Source organism: Zophobas morio, unplaced genomic scaffold (assembly GCF_036711695.1).
Source record: "Zophobas morio isolate AGI-343-1 ecotype UQ-CSIRO unplaced genomic scaffold, CSIRO_AGI_Zmor_V1 ptg000030l, whole genome shotgun sequence".
Taxonomy (NCBI): domain Eukaryota; kingdom Metazoa; phylum Arthropoda; class Insecta; order Coleoptera; family Tenebrionidae; genus Zophobas; species Zophobas morio.
This window is the reverse complement of record NW_026972135.1, coordinates 18277351-18294280: the sequence shown is the minus strand read 5'-3', so window position 1 is coordinate 18294280 and position 16930 is coordinate 18277351. Positions and strand designations below refer to the sequence as shown.

At 32.6% G+C, this 16930-nt stretch overlaps 2 protein-coding genes across 4 annotated transcripts; both read right to left on the bottom strand.

The window, feature by feature from the left end:
- Positions 1 to 1380: 1380 nt before the first annotated feature.
- On the bottom strand, positions 1381 to 7056 carry LOC135137929 (uncharacterized). Of its 2 annotated transcripts, XM_064067709.1 has the most exons (20): positions 6972 to 7056; positions 6841 to 6907; positions 6734 to 6793; positions 6592 to 6636; positions 6494 to 6540; positions 5625 to 5771; positions 5383 to 5463; positions 5241 to 5321; positions 5103 to 5183; positions 4975 to 5049; positions 4841 to 4918; positions 2580 to 2654; positions 2416 to 2532; positions 2327 to 2365; positions 2175 to 2269; positions 2113 to 2125; positions 1978 to 2062; positions 1853 to 1933; positions 1599 to 1798; positions 1381 to 1541 (listed from the first exon to the last, which is right to left on the bottom strand). In XM_064067709.1, exons 1-20 carry the CDS (start codon positions 6981 to 6983, stop codon positions 1422 to 1424), a joined length of 1599 nt encoding a protein of 532 aa, XP_063923779.1. In that variant the 5' UTR covers positions 6984 to 7056; the 3' UTR covers positions 1381 to 1421. The 2 variants fall into 2 exon arrangements, 1 of the variants encoding a protein (XP_063923779.1); XR_010281958.1 differs by lacking the exons at positions 1381 to 1541; positions 1599 to 1798 and having other exon boundaries at positions 2111 to 2125.
- Positions 7057 to 10879: 3823 nt separating this feature from the next.
- LOC135138206 (uncharacterized) lies at positions 10880 to 14429 on the bottom strand. Of its 2 annotated transcripts, XM_064068128.1 has the most exons (9): positions 14370 to 14429; positions 14226 to 14292; positions 13041 to 13121; positions 12915 to 12988; positions 12786 to 12860; positions 12673 to 12728; positions 12595 to 12622; positions 11981 to 12513; positions 10880 to 11926 (listed from the first exon to the last, which is right to left on the bottom strand). In XM_064068128.1, exons 1-9 carry the CDS (start codon positions 14379 to 14381, stop codon positions 11815 to 11817), a joined length of 1038 nt encoding a protein of 345 aa, XP_063924198.1. In that variant the 5' UTR covers positions 14382 to 14429; the 3' UTR covers positions 10880 to 11814. The 2 variants fall into 2 exon arrangements, with proteins under 2 accessions (XP_063924198.1, XP_063924199.1); XM_064068129.1 differs by having other exon boundaries at positions 11842 to 11933; positions 12786 to 12988.
- Positions 14430 to 16930: the final 2501 nt, after the last annotated feature.

The following is a 16930-nucleotide window of genomic DNA, read 5'->3' as shown; positions in this document are numbered from 1 at the left end:
CCGAAACTACTGGGCCGATTGTTGTTAAACTTTATTATGCATTATGAACTTCATGTGCGTGGTAGAACCCTAACCAAACTTTATCTAATCTTCCCCACCGACAACGTGATGACGTCACACTTCACCTCAAAATTGTACATAGTAAATGGATTTTAAATTGTACAGTCCGTCATGTGTAGTTTATAAATTCGTGTTGAGTTAAAGAGATACATATATAGATTTTTGGAATAAAAACAATAAAAATTTGTATATAACATATTTTATAAAATATGTAATTTATTTAAACATTTTCGAATTTAATTTTGAAACTGAAAACCGAATATTTTGAAATCTTGCAGACGTTTTAAAGTTATCATAAGCATTTTAAATTTTTAATCAAAATATATTTGTATATCTCCTTCAAAAAAGTTATTACATCATCTCAAAATTTTGTCAAATAAATTTTATTTAAAATGCGGATTTGATGAGTCTATACTTGTGATTTATCCTCCCATTCATTTTTTTAGAACTGCTTATACAGGCTGACTAAAAAAAATCAATTAGTCAACATATGTCATTGATTAAATCAGGAACTGCAAAAGCGAAGGTTTTGAAATCTTGCAGTCATTTTAAAGTTATCGCAAGCATGGTAATTTTTTATCAAAATATGTCTGTTTATCCCCCTCAAAAAATTGATGACGTCATCTCAAAATTTATTGTACAAGGTGACTAAAAAAATGAATAAATGAGTCAAATTATTTTATTGATTAAATCAGGAACGGCGCACTCCATTTTCCCGAAAATTTAGAAATATAATACTGTTACTATTAGTGTTACACTGCACCTATCCAAATTGAAATACGTCTCCTTGCAAAAATGTTGATGGCGTCGTCACAACATTCTTAAAGGAAAAACTCATTTGAAACGGACGCATAGCACGCTTCCTTATATTTACTTTAACATTAGAAACATATCTTTATTTTTACTTGTAGGGGTTCTCTTAAAAAAAGTAAAATTATCGAAATAAAATTTATAATTTTTTGAAGAAGTTGGAAATGTTTTATTGTACTTCAGGGGCCAAGGGAGTTCTGTTGAAATAATCAACGACTATTTTTTTATGTCTGCTATAGTTTCGACATATCAACAAAAGTCGATGGGAATAAACTTGCCTTCAACGTCAATCCTAAAAACTTCATTTCTAGAGTTTTCTGAAATGTTCATTGATGTAAATAGGTTTCCAGTTTGGATTAATAACAACATAAAACTAGCATTAAAATAAAGAAGTCTGATAAAAAAATAAATTAATTTTCATAATGCTAGTGATCTGAAACAGGTCAGGAAAGGAAGGATCATATTCTTGTACAAATAAATAATTTCAAGACCAAATAAGTACAATAAGTATAAAATAAAATTGATATATTTTTTTGTGTTTAATAAAAAATTTAACGATTTAAACACCAGCTACCGCGACTACTACATAAACAGCCCCCATGACAAGGCGTACCTGCCTTGTTACAGCCGCAACGACGATCAGCACACTGGATCTGGCGGCATCCACAACCCTGTAAAAATTAATAACGTTAATAAAATTGATACAAATGATTTATACCACTACAAACCCCTGAAGCTCTAGGTAAAGAAGGGCAACCAAGTCCAAATCTAGAATCAACATTCACAAGAATATTGTTAATTACAGGCTGAGATTGACGTGGTGAAGTATAATTGTAATGCCAAGACTGATTGTACGTTTCGTAGATATTGTACACTGGACTGAAAGTTTGGGAATTTCTAAGGAAATTGGCTTGAAAGTGACGATGTTCTAAAATAAATGTCACCAAACTATATAGGTACACAACCTCCATATTTAACTTACCGTTTTGTTTTTCCGCGCTACTGGGTCGTGCCACTTGTAATGAACTTCTAGTTCCTTCCTTCTTTGCAACCTGTAAATTGCCTAAAGAAAAAAAATACTGCATGGTTCTAAAATTAATGGAGTACCAAATTCTCTCTCCAAATTTCTAATAGGTACCACTGCGGATGATGATGTACTTTCCTTATTTTTTCTTATGTCTGTAATATATTTCTAAAACATACACTTATCAAACTAGATTTATGTTAAAAACATTGACACACCTCGTGGATTAAACTGAAATTTATGTTATTAAAACTGAGTAAAATAATCGACATAAATTCACCTGTCGTGTTCATTCTTCCCATATGATTTCTTTTCAAGTATCAACTCTTTGGTTTCTGGAATTTTGCGAACCGTTGATTTACGACTTGACGAAGCCTGAAATCTCAAGTCAACTCAACAAATTCCTGTTTGTTAATTTTCTTTTGAACATACCTTTGAAAGGTCAAAATTCCACTCTAGCGAATTATAATCCTGAAAAAATGTATAAAGCTTCGTCTACACTGTATATAAATGTTTATTACCTGAAGTGACTTACAATTATTTACTTTTGACGCTTCCTTTTCTTTTTTAACGTTAAACGAATTTAATGGAGAGCTGCTCCTACTTGAGGAACTTGACTCAGTTTTAGTGGTGACTTTCTAAAAATTAATAAAGGTACGCATTAATTAAAAAAGAAAATGTTTACCTGATGCTGTGAATAGAGTCTAGAAGATTTAGGCATACTGATTAACATTGAAGATGTTGTTGCAACAGGTTCCATCTAGAAGAGAAAATTGTAGACAGAACTTGGTATATTATTTTAACAAAGGTAACAATCACGAAAACCGCATTTACAAAAGGCAATTGTTTAAACAAAAATGAAACGCATTCGACGCCCCTGTTTCTCTGAACGAGGTGTAATTAGTATAAGACCAGTTAGTTAGCCATTTTCTAATCGGCGATGTCGTTAAACTTTGCCGTATTATTTTTGTTTTATTATTTGTAAATTTACATTTCCTGTCAAGATTTTTAATTGTTCATGGTTCAGGTCCAGTTTTATTTTTTGCAACGGTATGTTGAAAGTTCTGGATGGATAATTTCCTGTCAAGATTTTTAATTGTTCATGGTTCAGGTCCAGTTTTATTTTTTGGAACGATATGTTAAAAGTTCTGGATGGTTTTTTTAAGTCATTATAACGAGTATATAATAAAAACTATATTTGGAAGTTTTGGAACAGGCTTTGGAATTATTATTTAGTGTTTATTTGTAACAAGGGAAGTATTTTCGGAGACAAAGTAGGAACCGGCGTGGGTAAAACGCAATAATTTATTTTTCAGTAGTACTCAGTTACACAACTAACTATACAGCGATTATGTACAGAATAATTCCGATTCGACTGGAATGGATTTGACTAGACCCAAATTCTCTCAACATTCGACTAGCCTACTTCCTACAGTGATCCCTATTTAAATAATCTTTTTTTCCGCTGGATGTTTAGCGAACGACGCTTCGAGGTTTTTCTGGAGCCCGCCAACGAGACTTTCGGCAATCCGCTTCACTATGTAAATTCACAAAACACGAGAAAGTGGACTTCAGAAAATCCACACTTTTTCATTTAGGATGCGATCAACCAAAGAAGAATTAGTTTTGCATTTGTTTTTTTATGGTAAAAAGTATCTTATTATTTAAACAATAATAAAATAAATGATTTTTCAGGAAACAAATCCTGAAAGAAACCGAGGGGAAATTTTAGCTCCATTTTCCAATCAACTGGTTGATGATGATTCAGTATACGGTTACTTTCAGCAGGATGGTGCTACTGTTCATATAAATGGTGCTACAATAGATTTTTTGACTAAATTTTATGACAATAGCATTATTAGTCGCGATACACCAGACAACTGACCGCCTCGATCATGTGAGGAAACGAATTTCTTCTAATAACCATGATGATTATGATTACTTCCATTTATTTTTTATTTCAAAAGTAACTTGTTAGCATAAAACACTTAAAAAATAAATTAATTTTGAAGTAGTACTAATTAACCAAAGTTTTTCAAACATTGCTAAAATGATGAAATGGTTTCTAACGTAACATTATTTTGTTGTTAAATATCATTTTCAATAACCATCAGTTTCTGACTTGAGGACTCTTTATACACTCCAAAAAAGCCGTAAACAAATTAGTTTTCACCGCCAATGGGCCGTCGAGAACTTTCTCGTCTTACGCCGATGATGATTCATCCTCAATGCGACCCAACGACGGAGCGCTAAAGAAATGCCGGGAAGCGGAAGTCGCGAGAGGCAATCCTGAAAGATCCCGATCACGCAAATCTAGAAGGAAGTATGGGTTTTAAATAGAGGCCACCTCCGGGAACGATTATTATTCAGCTAGATGAGTCAAGAGAAGTTTCGCCGGAATTATTTATAATCGCTGTAATAGATAGTCGTGTAAATTGTTGAGTTTATCCATGCCGATTTTAATTCACTGTCCAACGTAATAATATTTTTATTGTACATCCGTTATTATTGACAATTCATATCCGCTCGAGATTTAAAATAATTAATTCATGGCATTTAAATTCATCTTAAACGTTGTTTCATTTTATGGGAAAAAAATTATTATTGTTTTGATTTTGATCGTATTTATTTAATATGTGCCTGTTGTGTTTCTTCCATATGTAGTATGTAATTTGCCGTCGATATTTTGGATTTTAATTAAGCATTCTTTTCCAACCTTGGGGTTTACAAAAAACACAACGTAGGATCACAACCCAAGGCGAAATTTTGAACTTTTCGCGGTTTAAAACCTCCATCAAATTTCCTCAAAAACTAATATTTTATGTACTACGTTCATAAAGTCACAAGTTAATAAGTTAATAACCACTATGATTTTAGCTAATGTATCGTCAGCTTATCAAAATAAACGTATCTGCTATACAGAATAAAAGAATTGAATTTACTTACATTTGTTACATCACCTCTGGTTTTGGCACTGGGCAATAAAATCGAAGAAATGGCATTTGTGGAATGGGTTGTTGTAGACTGCGAAAAGTTTTGTTACAAATTTATAAAGCGAAATTAAAAATGAAACATGTTACCGTCATGTTTAAATCAAAACTTGGACGAGTGAACACACTAGAACCAAGTACATTTACCGACTGAATTGTTGTTGCCTGAAAAGCGAAAAATCTACGTATTTTATTCACAACAAAATATGTGACGTTACCGTGGTATTACAACCAAAACTTGATATAGGACCAGTGAACACACTTGAGAAAATGGTATTTGCAGTCTGAACTGTTGTAGGCTGAAAAGTGAAAAATGTATGAACAAATGTCTGTTTAGACTGAAGTGTCGAGGTTACCGTGGTGTTAAACTCAAAAGTTGATTTAGGACTGCTGAACAAATTTGAAGAAAGGAAATTAGAATTCTCAGCTGTTGTAGCCTAAAACGAGAAAGAAATACGTGTAGGTAACTGTTTATTACATTGCAGCATTTGAAGTTACCAGAGTTTTAGAATCACAGCTTGATTTAGGACTGCTGAACAAATCTAATGAGGCAGAATTTACAGACTGAGCTGTGGCCACCTGTGAAAAATTACATATCTATGTGAAAAAATCTAAATCTCTATTCACACAAAAATATCTGCATTTACAACTGTTTTGAACTCGAAATTTGATTCAGAAGTGTTGAATAAGTTTGTGGAAATAAAATTTAAAGTTTTCGTAGTCTACAAATTTGAATTTACCGCTGTTTTAGAATCAGAGCTGGATTTAAGGCTGCCAAATGAATTAGAGAAAGAAACAGTTATTGGATTATGGTCGAAACTAATTTTAAGACTGTCGAAGGGACGTCCAGTTGTAGATTGTGTTGTTATCACAGGTGCAGGCAGAGTCTGTAAAAAAGAAACAAAATTGGAATTTTCGTACTGAAAATAATATTAGGTATTTATACTTGAGTTCTGCAAATATATACAATACAAACTTGAAGATTTTTTTGCGCCCTATTATAAGCAAATACAATTAATTAACAGTAGGTTGGAAATCTGAGGTCATTAAAAGTTTAGTTATATTATGATATGTACACAGAATTTGTAGAAATTTTTGTTATTCAATTAATTCAGTCCTGAGAACGGACAGAGAAATTGAAATTCTATAAACGCCATTGTTTTTGCAAACTTTAAACAGCAGTTACTTAGCAAAATTTGAAATTGCGTCAAAAAATTTTTGAGAGAGATGAACAGATTTATCTGTCAAATCACCAAAAGACAGAAGACAGACAGACGGATGGAAACAGCGACGTAGTTTTTCATATTCTAGACGCTATGAAACGTCGAGAAAACATGAAATTAACATTTCTTCAACATATCGCATAATGAACAAATCTTGTTGCTGCGTTGTTCAATTTTATTATTATTAATTATTTACAAAGAAAGATTATAGGTACATTATACTTGTTACTGTGGTGTTTGACCGAACAAAGTTGTAGTTTGTTCTCTAAAAGTAAATCAGTGTTCAAACTGAAATACTTAATTGTATTTTTCTGAAGAATTCTAAAAATGTTAATGAAGTTTTTGATACCCGAAAGGCACCGTAATAAAATAATATAGGTACTCACCGGCAAGGAAGTATAACACCATGCCGTCGAGGTATTGCGACTGGGTGCTTAAAAAAAATGTGTAAAAAAAAGACCTTTACAAATAATCCAGCATTTACTTGTGTCTTTATTCTGTACTAATATTGGCATCAGTGGTTTTCCTCCTGAAATGTAATTCTCGTTAGAGATTTCCCTTCCCAGATAAAGCACAGTGTGTCCAACCACTATGTCAAAGTTACCAGACAATATTATGTTGCTCACCTGTATCAAACTGCTTCAGGCGCCTTTTTAAAGTCTCGAGTCGCATCAAGGCCATCAGTCCTACCAATCGATTAAAAATAGATGTATATGTATTTCGTGGAACTTACCAGCGGCTTCCAGGACTTCATCTTCCGACTCTGCTAAGATTTTAGCTGCTTTTTCAAATCTTAAATCCTAACAAAATTAAATATATCGACGACTTTACTGCGTTTCTAATTAATATTTGTAAAATACTTACGATGAGTGACATTTTCTAAATTGTGGAACACGCACTAAATGAAATATGAACTCACAATACAACAATTTCCATCAAATGCATGCTGGGAAGCACAAAATAATTGATTACGAGTAGATAAGTAATCTCCCTCAAGGTTGTTAGTGCGAGATAGGTGTGTCCATTCTATATAAACAAATAGTAATAGCCTGTAATATAGCTACGGTACAAAATAACAACTTAAAATAATGCTGATAGTAAAACTTGGCGAGGGATATGAGAAAACAAAAAATGTAGAGGAATATCACCTAATATGACGACACCTACGGGGTACCTCAATATTTTGGATATTCAAGAGTAACATCTCTCGAAATTTGTACCATACTCATAATCTGTAAAAGTGGAATTCCTGAGAGCCATTTACATGTTGAGGCCCCTCCGAGTTTGTTATGGGAGTACAAATCCGAAACTAAACATACTTGAAAGAAAGAAACAAAAAACAAAAAAAATAAGATATTTTATATTTTGCCTTTTTTTTCATATACATAGTATTCTTTGAACAACATGATACTCAAAAACATGTTTATTTATATTTTGCCTTTTTTTTAATATACATAGCCATTTTTTCACAACAAGAAACATAAAACATGGTTAAAATGGTACATTTTTGCAAGGAAATCTGGATTTCGTAATTATGGGGCGGAGTCTAATTGCAAAATCGATACTTCCTTATATAAATTTTCCAATTTAAACATGTTGTAAATTTCATGTTGTGAAAAGTAATCTACACACATTAAAACAGAAAGACAAACTTTAGGCCCGCCCGCCCGCCCTATCTCAATTGTGATGATTTTTTTTATTCGCCGTGAACCAAGGGGGCGGAGCTTAAATGCAAAATACTTATTTCTTTACACGAATTAAAAACATGTTTTTTAGTATCGTGTTGTTCAAAGAATACTATGAAAAGACGACTACGTATATTAAAAGACAAAATATAAGCCCCGTCCACCCACCTCATCTCAATTGTGATGATTTTTTTTAATCTTAGAAACTTAAAACACGTTTAAAATGGTAAATTTTTGTAAGAAAATATGGATTTTGCAATTAAGCTCCGCTCCTAGGTTTGCCACCGAATGAAAACTTCATTACTATTTAGATCAGGGCAGGTATGGGTGGGACTTAATCTTTTAATTTTTCCTTAATATACACAGTATTATTAGAATAATACGATACTCAAAAACATGTCTTACATGGTAATTTCTTGTATAGAAGTAATAAGGATTTTGCAATTAAATTCACTCCTTTGGTTCTCGACGAATAAAAAAATACGTAGTCGTCTTTTCAGAACAAGAAACTTAAAACATGTTTAAAATGGTAAATTTGTATAAGGAAATATGGATTTTGCACAACAAATGAAAAATTCATCACGTCTGAGATCGAAACGAATGGGTGGGGTTTCTCTTTTGATTTTCTTTTTTAATTAATACATTTAGTTTTCTTTGTATAACACGATTACTTAAGAACATATTTCACGTGATAATTTCTCGTGGAAAAATAAGGATTTTACAATTAAGTTCCGCCCTTCGGCTTACGACGAATAAAAAAAAATCAGAATAAAGATAGGGCGGGTGGGCGGGGCTTATATTTTGCCTTTTTTCTTAATATACATAGCCATCTTTCCACAACAAGAAACTTAAAATATGGTTAAAATGGTACATTTTTGCAAAGAAATATGGATTTTCCAATTATGGAATGGAGCCTAATTGCAAAATCGATATTTCCTTATACAAATTTTCCATTTTAAACATCTTTTAAATTTCATGTAGTGAAAAGAAGTCTACAAATATTAAAAACAAAAAGGCAAAATGTAAAAAATTAAATTTCCGCTCCTTTGGCTCTCGACGATTAAAAAAATTATCACAATTGAGCGGGTGGGCGTTACTAATATTTTGCCTTCTATCTCAATACACATAGTCGTCTTTTCACAAATAGAAACTTAAAACAAGTTTAAAATGGTCCATTCTTGTAGACAAATATGGATCTTGCAATTAAGCTCCGTCCCTCGATCTGACAACGAATGAAAAATTAATCACAATTGAGATCTGAGATCGGAGCGGGTATGGGTGGGCTTCATTTTTTTCTTCATATACATAATAGGTCCATTCTGAATCAAACATGTTAAAATTTAAAGGTTTTTAATAAATAAACAGCCAATCAGATTTAACACCCTTTGAATTTAACAGCTTTGATCCAGAATCCCCTATAGTATTCTTTGAACAAAAACATGTTTTTAATTGCAAGTAGAGAAATAAGGATTTTGCAGCCCCTTGGCTCACGACAAATAAAAAAAATCATCACAATTGAGATAAGGGGGGTGGGCGGGGATACATTTTGCCCTTTTTTTCTTAATATGTATAAATTTATTTCGACAACAAGAAACTTAAAAAATGTCTAAAATGGTAAATTTTTGTAGTAATCAACTTAGATCCTTTAAATACGCCAAAAGTTGAATATCAAAGTTACTATCAACAGCAACTTGGCAACGGAGTTTATAAATGACAATTTACACGTTCAGCGCCAACCACTGATCGCATTTTGTATATAATAGGTATATTTCACGTGGTCAGCACATACAATCTTTTTTGGTTTTTGTGCTAAATATTACCCAGTGTTGCATAAAGTTTTGAAGTCGTCCCTAAATAAAGTTTTCTAGCGACGCAGTTTTCTGTGAACAAATTTCATCGAGGCAGTTAGTTTGTTATTTAAAGTTTTATATTAAAATTTTTATAACGCATTTCGCGGAGTAAGTGTTAAAAGATTTAAGAAACCTCGAGGGCTCTCACTTTAATAAAAGCTTACAAAAACGTTTTGATCACTTGATGCTCTTTAAACCAAAAACTGTCTGGTTAAAACACACCTTGTTGGAATTAGTTGTCTTGATTATGCCAACCTAGATAAAATTGTCAAAAAATTCACGCATAGGTGAATACAATGTGAAACTGATGATAGCGTTAACGTATCCCACAATTTCATGAAAAAAAGGCATTTTAATATAAAGAATAATTTTAACTAATTAAATAACATTTGTTTTAATAATTTTTTGAAAAACATCATCTGTTTCAAAAATTACATCCACAGATTATTGAAAACTATTAAATCCAGCTTAAAAGTAATTGGTTCAATAGTTTCAAAAATTAGTAGTCGAATGAATAAATAAACGATAAAGAGTTTTTTCCTTGATTTTGCCGTTTTTTCACGCTTGTAACTTTTTTAGTCTCAAAATCAATAATTTTATAGTGGAGTTTCAAGACCATTTTTTGGAGCGAAAATTTTTGTTTTTTACGCAAACGTTCAAATTTTACCGCCAAAAGTGAAACTCCCCTATATTACTACAAAAATGGCTTTTCTGATCACTTTAATGTCACAATCTTTTCTCTCTTAAACACAGTTCTTCTCTTCTATCCTTTGCATCAGTTTTTCTTATATGCAACCCCTGAAAATCATTTTTGCTTTCAAATTTCAATTGAGTAGAAGTGGGTTACCTATGTATATTATGTATAAATTATGTATTTATAAAAATATATATTTCTGTTACTGTTTCACTTTAAATTGAGTTTTACTTATTGTTCTATGTTTTAACTTTGTTTCTGTTCACTCCACATTAGGCCATAAACGTCAGACAATTTTTGTTCTGTGAATTTAAAAATAAACTACCCCATAATAGATGACTTTCCTCTATTATAAAACATGGCTGTTCTTTAAGTTCGACACATTTTTGTTACACAGCGGATTTACAAAAATTATCGAACACGAGTGAGGAATACCTACTGCCAAAAATGTCCAAAAATTTAAGAAAAGTACACTATATATAGAAATTAAAAAAAAACTTGCGGGAGAATAGAGAGTTTACTGAACTAAAAATGGAATCCAGAGTATTACAAAAAAATTATAATTTGACTTAAAAACTGTGGAGTTGTGTTGATTTAACCATCTTAGGCCGTTTCATTCACTTCTACTTCAAGCTCCGATACTGCTTTCAGTATACTATCCTCAAACATATTTGGCGTTTATGACTTCACACCAATTTGACTCCCATTATAATTCAATAGGCCGTCACAACCTGATGTCTTAAACCCGCTCACCGATACCTACCTGAAAAGACCTTTTCGACGTGCCAGGGACGGTCGAGACGCGAAGGACCGGACTCAGAGTAATTTTGTTTATTAAAATTTTCAAATTTCAAAATTTCCCTACAGAACATGATTTATACTTTGAAGAAAATTACACAAAGACACAATTATTAGAAGTGTTACACACTCGAAAATTTGAGAAACAATATAAAATAGATGCTATGGCGCGAGATCGTGGATTTATAGGGTGATTAGACTTCCGCCGTACCATTGTATATTTAACCCCATCGAACTAATCTGGTCGCAAATGAAAAATAATATAAGAAGGAATAATACGGCACCAAAATTTAGTAGTGCAACAATTGACATAATTAGGGAAGAAGCTTCCAAAATAACTGCCGAAATGTGGGCCAATTGTGTACGACATTCCACAAAAGAAGAAGACCAGTACAGGGCACGGTTGATAACACCGTTAATTATTAATTTAGAAGAGTCGAGTGATGATGACAGTGACTATTTCGATCAATAAATAAGCACTAGTAGTTAATAAGTAAATAGTTGTGCTGTAATAAAAAATGATTTGGCGTTTATGACTTATTTTAAGTAAAAACAAAGTTACTTTGTTTTTACTTAAAATAAAAAACTCGAAAGGCGCAGTTGTCGGTAAATGCAAAACTCAGTCCTGCCCTGTGCTTTTACCAGAAAAGGTCTTTTCAGGTAGGTATCGGTGAGCGGGTTTAAGACATCCGGTTGTGACGGCCTATTGAATTATAATGGGAGTCAAATTGGTGTGAAGTCATAAACGCCAAATATGTTTGAGGATAGTATAACTCTTTTAGTGAACTGCACCTACAAACTAGTAATCAAAAAATATAATAGCAACCAAATCTATTTTAAACTGACTTGTTTTCGAAGGAATTTTTTGTATCTGATGCAAACTCATTGTCGGTATAAATACTTATATTTTTATTGCATATATTTTTCAAAATACTCATAACCTCCGGTTCGCGATTTTTAAATGCCTCGATCTTCATTTTAGCTCGTTCAAGTATAGATTTGATTCTCTGTTTGTGCTCTTCAAGCTCTCCTTTTTGTTTTCCTTCGTAAAACAGAAACCTTATTTCCTCAAAACTGTAACTATCAAGCTCTAGAAAAGCAGGCTTTTTCTTGAAAGGATAATAAGCTGACAGCAGCCACTGGCCTCCTAACTCTGCTTTAGTTAGATCATCGTGTATAACTAACCAATGTGCCAAAGTAATCGGATCAAGCACCCTGGAAGCTGTATCTTCCCACTGATTATTTTCTTCTGAAATCGTCTCAAGTGGATCTATTTTAATTTCACCGACAATTTCATAGAAATCCCACTCTTCGTCGAATGAAGATACTGTCAATCTTCTCGTCTTTCTTACCAGAGCTTTGACACTGTGTTTAAGTTCCTATAATCGAAAATAAACTTTGTGATAAAAATATAAAACAACGCTCTGTTTTGATGTAGGAAGAAAAAATTTCTCATTTACCTTTAATAAGTCTGTCAGTGACGGTGGTCTAAAGAACATAAAAACAAATTTTGTTCATCAGTCTTATTTTTAACTTACTCTTTTGTCGATGTAACGGTTTGGTTCTTCGTCAGTTGAATATTCGCTTTGGCATTCTAAAACATAGTTACGTCTAAAGTGTGTACACACGTAACCCTGAAATACTTAGGTACCGTAGAAGATGAATTGGAAGTGGTTGCTGAAACGATATTTGTATATTTATCTGTGTTTTGAGCAAACAAAATATTCTGAAAAATATGCCAAATAAAGTTTGTAACAAATATCTGTAAATGTATCTCTACTTTTGATGGCTGCATACTTGAAGTTCCACTGTTGAAGTTTTTTAGATCCTCTAAACGCCTTAATGCAACTGCTCCTACCAAAGAAAATTCAAAACAGCATTTAATTTTTTGTACATTAATACCTACCTAGAGATTGTAAAACTTCATCATCTGAGCTTTCTAGAACTTTGGCAGATTGTGCATATTTTAAATTAGTTAAAACTGGATCTGAAAAACCATACTATAAGCTAATATATAACTAAAATGAGTTTAAGACAATTTTCTTAATAAAGTAAGTATTATCTTTAGGTTATCCAATGATGACGAGAACTAATAAGAATTAAATAAGTCAAATTCTTAAATGAGATACCCCTTCTTCTCACGATGAGAGTCTGATTTCTGTCTTTTGCTAAGTAATGTTACCAACCTTCATTTTGAAATATCAAGAGACTTTGTTTAAAATGTCGGTGTGGAGACAATAGGGTCCTGGAGACCGGACCAGTTGCTCTAATTTAACAAAAGAAGCTCGTCGTCTATATACCACTTTCACGTTGAAGTAAGTGTAAATGGGAAGATTAGGCGCGGGGGCCTGAAGTCTTTAACTATAAGATATTCAAGCGGTTGGGATCCATTCCCGTTCAGGATGATTATTAAAATTGGTTATAAATCAAAAATCCTGTCTTCCTGAACCAAGTCAATGTTTGAAACAAAAACGCTACATATACATATTATATGTTTCGGCCTATTTAAAAAATTTGGTGGATGATTAGGATTACACAAATTGACTATGAGCCAATTGACTATGAGCTACTTTCACGTTTTTTCAACGTTTCATGACCTCCAGAGTATGCTTATATAGGTCTCCCGTTTGCGTCTATTTGTCTGCACCGTCTGTCGATTTTTATTAGATAGACATTCTCCCGAATTACCGCACTGATTGTTGTCAAATTGTATATGTATTTTAGGAATATTGTGTAGATAATACAACGCGTACCAAGTTTTGTCAAATCATTTCAACCGACAATGTGATAACGTTACCTCGAAATGTTTCATACTTGGTATAATGTTATTTAAATTTTATAAAATAATATACTCCTGCAATTGTAGTTTATGGATCCGTCTTGATTTTTCACCCTAGACATCCAGCTTTTTGAAGATTTTTATTTATTTCCAAAACGAATATTTAATTTGGGAGAGAGGGAGTATTAAATTTATGGTACGGACTGTGACCTCAAGAAAAATTATTTTGATATCTATCTATAATACTAGTGCTGACGCAAGCAGTTTTACTGAGAAACAATAAGGCCTTTTTAACACCGTGTTATTATCTACCTTCGGACTGTAGAACATCGTCTTCTGAACTTTTAATATTGTTAGCAGCTGATTCAGATTTTGTGTTCTAAAAAATGCAATAAATATGAGATCCTTTCAATACCAAATGCAGGTTTATCTTATCAGGATTGGACGAAAACTCACCGGAAGTGACATAGTTACAAAAGAATAGTATTACAACACACATATAACTCAATATAAAATACTTTCAAGACTGTGAACTGTCTCCTGGATCTGGGATATACCCACATAATATTAAAGATAAGATAATTTTTTCCAAGGTGTAGATCGGTTAGGTGAAATTATTGTGCAATTACTATGTACTTTCAAAAAAAGAAAACTATAAACATAATTAAAATCTTATTTTTTGGGCCAAAATTTAAGGTAATACTTAATACACCACTCAAAAAAAAAAATTAATTCACGTTATAAGAACAATTTAAATTATAATTTATCCATCACGACAGATTTTATACTCTTAATATATCATATGATAAATTAAACAGTGTCAGTGAGTCTAGTAGAGACGTTTTTTTTTTAATTAAATGGGTTCTTTTTTGTTTCAAAATGTTGCAGTTAAAATATACTTTTTCTGTAAATTACCAAGTAGGTATTTGTTATTTAATAAAGTCAAAGTCTCCTTAAAAATCTCAAAAATTTTAAAATTTGCGGTAGCGCCTTTTTGGTGTTTAAATTTCAACTATTGGGACGACAACGAACACTTCAACATCATGCTATCATAACCTCAAAATTTTGAATACAGATTAGAACAAACAATTTTGTTGGTATATTTTATGGTACCGGTTTACATTTACATTTTATGATACGCAGTTGTCAGCATGTAATGCGTAATATTATTCAATAAAGGAATTTATAAAAAACAAATTTATTTGATTAATTTGTATATACTGTTGTGGTGACCGAATTTGAATTAAAATTTCCCGCTGAAATTAAAAAACAGCGGCGCGAAATCGCATTTGAATAATTTGAATTTGAAAAAAATTCAATCAAGAAAATCGTTAAACATAGGCAACCATGTGCATGTTTAGTTCCTTTTGGGTACCTAGTTGGTAGCTCTCCTAGGGGAATTTGTAGGTAGTATCTGGTAAGAGGGTTGGTAGTGAAGTTTACTTGTTTGGTAGAGGTTAGGTGGTGCGTCACTGTGGTTTTGTTGGTGTGAGTGAAAGGATGCGGTAAGCTAACTAGATTAAGTTTATTTGGTTTGGTAGTTAATACAAGGGAGGAAGCCTTTGTTAAACGAAAATTAATTATAACGACGCCGACGCCACAGTTTCCCCAACATGCGAATTTTCGACCGACGCTAACACGTAAATTTGTTTTATTATGTGTAAATTCACAGTTCATGTTAGGATTTTAATCGTTAACTAGTTCTAACACAATTTAACGGCCCTGAGATTGTTTAGATACAGCACTAGCTTTTTTATAAAGTTATAAATAAGATTTCTGGATGCTTATACTTAAGTGTTACATTATAACACTTCTTAATTCCTCACGCAATATTGTTAATAGTTCATTTACGGCAGTTAAATTAACTTAACATTGTTCCACTCTGGGAAAAGGATCGTGAAAATGCGGTAGAATTCATAATATCGTTTACTGAGGGTCGGGGGACTAAATTTTCCCCCTTAGGCAGTTATCATCATATCATCACATCACTGCGACATTTTTCCCGCAACGTTGGAAATTATATTACCGAGACGCATATTTCTCGCAAGGCCGGATGCATTTTGTGTTTATTTATCATGTGTTTTGTTTGGGACAAGCTGGGGACAGTTCAGGATATAAACTCTCAAAGCTAATTGTTTTAAGTAACCAATCTAGTTTCTTTGTTTGAATCGTTGATAAAGTGTGGCATAACTTAACATCAGGTAAATTCTTTGTATGAATCGTTGATAAAGTGTGGCAAATGTTAAACTCATGAAATTTTGTTAGCTTTGCAATTTCTCACCTCATGCAATTTTTCTCTATCACACAATCTTAACTTTTCAGTAATTTTCTTTATTGTATAATTGAAACCAAACATAAATTTTCATGCTCTGCAGTTCCTAACCTCACGTAACTTTTTATCTGTACACGTTTTACTTCACACCAGTTTGTTTTTACTTCCCGAGCGTAAGCAAAGGAAGTATTGTAATCGAGTCCGTCGGCCGACTCTTTACTTTTACGTTTTCTCGATCTTTCATGACCCCTAGAAGACGAAGAAATAGGTCTCCAATTTCCGTCTGTCTGTCCGTCTGTCCGTCTGTCCGTGCGTCTGTCCGTCCGTCTGTCCGTCCGTCTGTCCGTCTGCCGTCCCGGATTTTTATTAGACAGATAATCTCCGAAAGTACTCGACCGATTGTTGTGAAATTTTGTACTTATATTAAGAATATCATGTAGATGGTAAAACGCTAACCAAAATTTGTCTAATCATCCCCACCACTAATGCGATGACGTCACTTCAAAATTGTACATAGTAAATGGGTTTTCAATTGTATAAAATAACATAGTCCTACACATGTAGTTTACAACTCTGAATCGACTTTTCACCCGAAACGTCCAGATTTTTGGAAAAAAAATCAAAATTATAAAACAATATTTTGAAATTTAATTTTTAATCTGCTAACCAGAATGCTTTGAAATGTTGCAGATGTTTTAAGGCTATAAAGAGCATCATAAATCTTTAGTCAAAAAATATTTGCTTA

Bases quoted from the DNA above. Each gene is read 5' to 3' on its own strand.
- LOC135138206 (XM_064068128.1), bottom strand. The intron at 12,861-12,914 runs GTAGAGATACAT...CATATTTTTCAG, and splicing joins CAAGTATGCAGCCATCAAAA to AATATTTTGTTTGCTCAAAA. The intron at 11,927-11,980 runs GTCAGTTTAAAA...ACTAGTTTGTAG, and splicing joins AAAAATTCCTTCGAAAACAA to GTGCAGTTCACTAAAAGAGT.
- LOC135137929 (XM_064067709.1), bottom strand. The intron at 5,050-5,102 runs GTAACGTCACAT...TTCGCTTTTCAG, and splicing joins GTTTTGGTTGTAATACCACG to GCAACAACAATTCAGTCGGT. The intron at 2,270-2,326 runs GTATGTTCAAAA...TTGAGATTTCAG, and splicing joins GGAATTTTGACCTTTCAAAG to GCTTCGTCAAGTCGTAAATC.